Source organism: Bos grunniens, chromosome 18 (assembly GCF_055505025.1).
Source record: "Bos grunniens cultivar Pamir isolate PY7600 chromosome 18, Bosgru_T2T1.0, whole genome shotgun sequence".
NCBI classification, from domain to species: domain Eukaryota; kingdom Metazoa; phylum Chordata; class Mammalia; order Artiodactyla; family Bovidae; genus Bos; species Bos grunniens.
The window spans coordinates 464,212-467,548 of NC_141182.1; the positions used below are offsets into that span (position 1 = coordinate 464,212).

At 36.4% G+C, this 3,337-nt stretch overlaps 1 protein-coding gene across 1 annotated transcript; it reads left to right on the forward strand.

The window, feature by feature from the left end:
• Positions 1-638: 638 nt before the first annotated feature.
• LOC147352878 (olfactory receptor 5D3-like) lies at positions 639-1,462 on the forward strand. The gene is given in 2 exon segments (XM_086355130.1): positions 639-939; positions 942-1,462. Coding segments are annotated over 2 exon segments (807 nt in total). The 5' UTR covers positions 639-653.
• The last annotated feature ends 1,875 nt before the right edge of the window (positions 1,463-3,337 follow it).

The following is a 3,337-nucleotide window of genomic DNA, read 5'->3' on the forward strand; positions in this document are numbered from 1 at the left end:
ACTGTTTTGTAGAAATGTTACCATTATACAAATTAGCATATAAGTTAATTGTCTCATAGCTCAGGAGGTGAGGCAGGTAAGAAACTTGGAACCTAATGATGTTTTTCTCTAATACATGTAATTGGATTGACATATGATGACATATGATATGATGATATCATATCATATGTCATATCATATGTCATATCATGTCATATCATATCTGAGTTTTCACAAAGCTCAGAGTCACGCAAAGACAATGTGTCTTGAAAGCAGCTGATGATAATGAATTTTATTATTTGAAATAAAGCAGGATCTAATCTGTTTTAGTTCTTTGTTTCTGAAGATCATACACAATGAAGATTATTGGCTGTATAATTGACATATAAGTGAACATTAGCATTTGAAATAAAACAGAAGTATAGCATTTACAGAAACATTGTAAACAGAGACCCAGTGAGCTTCACAACACATTTTCTATTCTCTAGCCTATTTCAAAGTTTAGTTTTTACTCTTCTGGATCAACATTGATATTTTGTCCACAGGAACCAAGCAAACCAGAGTGCTGAGGTCACTTTCATTCTCTTGGGCTTCTCAGAATATCCTCAGCTCCAGTTGCCCTGTTCCTAGTCTTTCTGACCATCTACAGAGTCACTGTGCTGGGGAACCTGGGCATGATCCTGATCAAGTCCAGTTCCATGCTCCACACGCCCATGTACTTCTTTCTCAGCCCCTTATCCTTCCTTGATTTCTGTTACTTGACAGTAGTTACACCCAAGCTACTAGAAAACTTGGTTGTAGAAGACAGAACCATCTCCTTCACAGGATGCCTCATACAATTCTTCTTTGTCTGCATATTTGTGGTGACAGAGACATTCCTGTTGGCAGTGATGGCATATGACCAATTTGTGGCCGTTTGTAACCCTCTTCTCTACACCGTTGTGATGTCCCAGAAGCTTTGTTCCTTTTGGTGTCTGCATTATACTCTTGGAGTATAGCATGTTCCTTAATATACACACACTTTTTATCAACATTGTCCTTTTGTGGGACTAAGTTCATAAATAACTTTGTCTGTGAGCAAGCGGCCATTGTTGCTATTTCCTGCTCTGACCCTTACATTAATCAGGAGATCATTTTAGTCTCTGCCACATTCAATGAAGTAAGCAGCCTGATGATTATTTTCACCTCCTATGTTTTCATTTTTATCGCTGTCTTAAGGATGCCTTCGACTGGGGGGCACCACAAAGTCTTTTCCACCTGTGCCTCCCACCTGACCACCATTACCATCTTCCATGGGACCATCCTTTTCCTCTACTGTGTTCCTAACTCCAGAAGTTCATGGCTCATGGTCAAGGTGGCCTCTGTCTTTTACACAGTGGTCATCCCCATGCTGAACCCAGTGATCTACAGCCTCAGGAACAAAGATGTGAAAGAGTCAGTGAAGAAATTAATCAATATTAAATTGTTCTATGATAAAATGTAAAGCTAGAAGGATTTTTTGAGAGTAAGAGTTTCTCAATAGCAAATCGAATCATGAACCTATTTTAACCTTGCAATTGACAGGCCAATTTCTGTTCATTATTTTATTTTATTATAGTAACTTAAAAAAATAAAATTTCAAATAAAAATAAAAGTCTACTTAAACTAAAACTTTGATACAAACATTGAATTGTAATTTTTAGTGTGTATAATATCTGATCTTGTATTTTTCCTGGTTAAATTTCAGTTTAATTCAAGTCATGTGAACTGTAGGACTCTTAAAATGGTCTGAAGAGTTATAGCCTACAATAAGGAAGTTTACGTCTTAATGTAAAAGTAGTACGTTAAGAGCTGCTCAGCATAAAACTCTAAGCATCTTAAGACTTTATTAGTTCCATAAGAAACACTTTGGCTTTGGAAGATTCCCAGGCAAAAAAGACAAATTTGAAATATATCTAACTTAAATAGTTCATAATATGGTATAGTTTAAATATAATTGATAATATAACCAGGTATAAAATATTTTCTATGTGCTAGTGCAAGAAAATGATACAAATTTTGGAGATATAATGTATACCTATCACTTGTTTTTCCATATACATCATTGCAGTTGTATATTTTAAAATGTATTTATCTATCTCTTTTACTAGAAATTTTACTTAGATAATTTTTGATTCATTTTAAGTTACAGTATCTTTAAACCAGTTCTCCCATGATAGTATAACAACCAACAAATGATTATGATTTAGTGTACAGATTTCAGTAAAGCATTAGCTATTTATTCATGAAAAAGAAACATTTATGAACTCCAGTAGGTTGCAACAATGGCTATTTTTGAAAGAGTGACTTTACTGAGGCAGCTCTGCTGATATGCAGCAGGTCACTCCAGCTTCAAGGCTGAGCTAATCAAACCAACTAATCTTCAGTCTACAGACCTGTATGTAAACCATACTCCTTGGATCATTCTTATGTTGAAGCAATCAAGTCCCTGTTTGGGTCTCATATATTAACTTTTTACAGGTCAAAGTTAAAAAAAAATGGCTAAACTCAAAGGCAAGGTTTGAAAAGTTTTGCTTCTTGTAGAGCTATTATGTTCTAGATCAGGGGTATAGGGTGACATGAAGAAGTTGACTCAATATTTGTGCGTGTGTGATGCGTGCCTTCTCAGTCAGGTCTGACATTGTGATGCCATAGACTGTAACCCCTCACGCTCCTCTGTTCACAGAATTTTCCAGGCAAGAATACTGTAGTGAGTCACAATTTCCTCCTCCAGGGGAACTTTCCAATGCAGGAATCAAATCCAGGTCTCTCAAGATTGAACTGGAGTCTCTGGCATCTCCTTCATTAGCAGGCAGATGCTTTACCACTAGCGCCACCTGGAAAGCCCTGGCTCAATATTCACCAAAGATTAATTAAAACATTTACCTCAACACAGATATTCTTTCTTGATAATTCCAGGTAATTCTATAGCAAATAGCAGAAAATCCATGACTATGACTTGTTTTACCAAAGGTTTTAATAATTGATGGGTCATTGGATTGCTTTAAGCAAATGACTGAGACTAAATATAACAACTTGCCTTTCCTATTTGTGTCTTACTAGCTGGTTTTAGAAAAGGCAGAGGAACCAGAGATCAAATTGCCAACATCTGCTGGATCATCAAAAAAGCAAGAGAGTTCCAGAAAAACATCTATTTCTGCTTTATTGACTATGCCAAAGCCTTTGACTGTGTGGATCACAATAAACTGTGGAAAATTCTGAAACAGATGGGAATACCAGACCACCTGATCTGCCTTTTGAGAAATCTATATGCAGGTCGGGAAGCAACACTTAGAACTGGACATGGAACAACAGACTGGTTCCAAATTGGAAAAGGAGT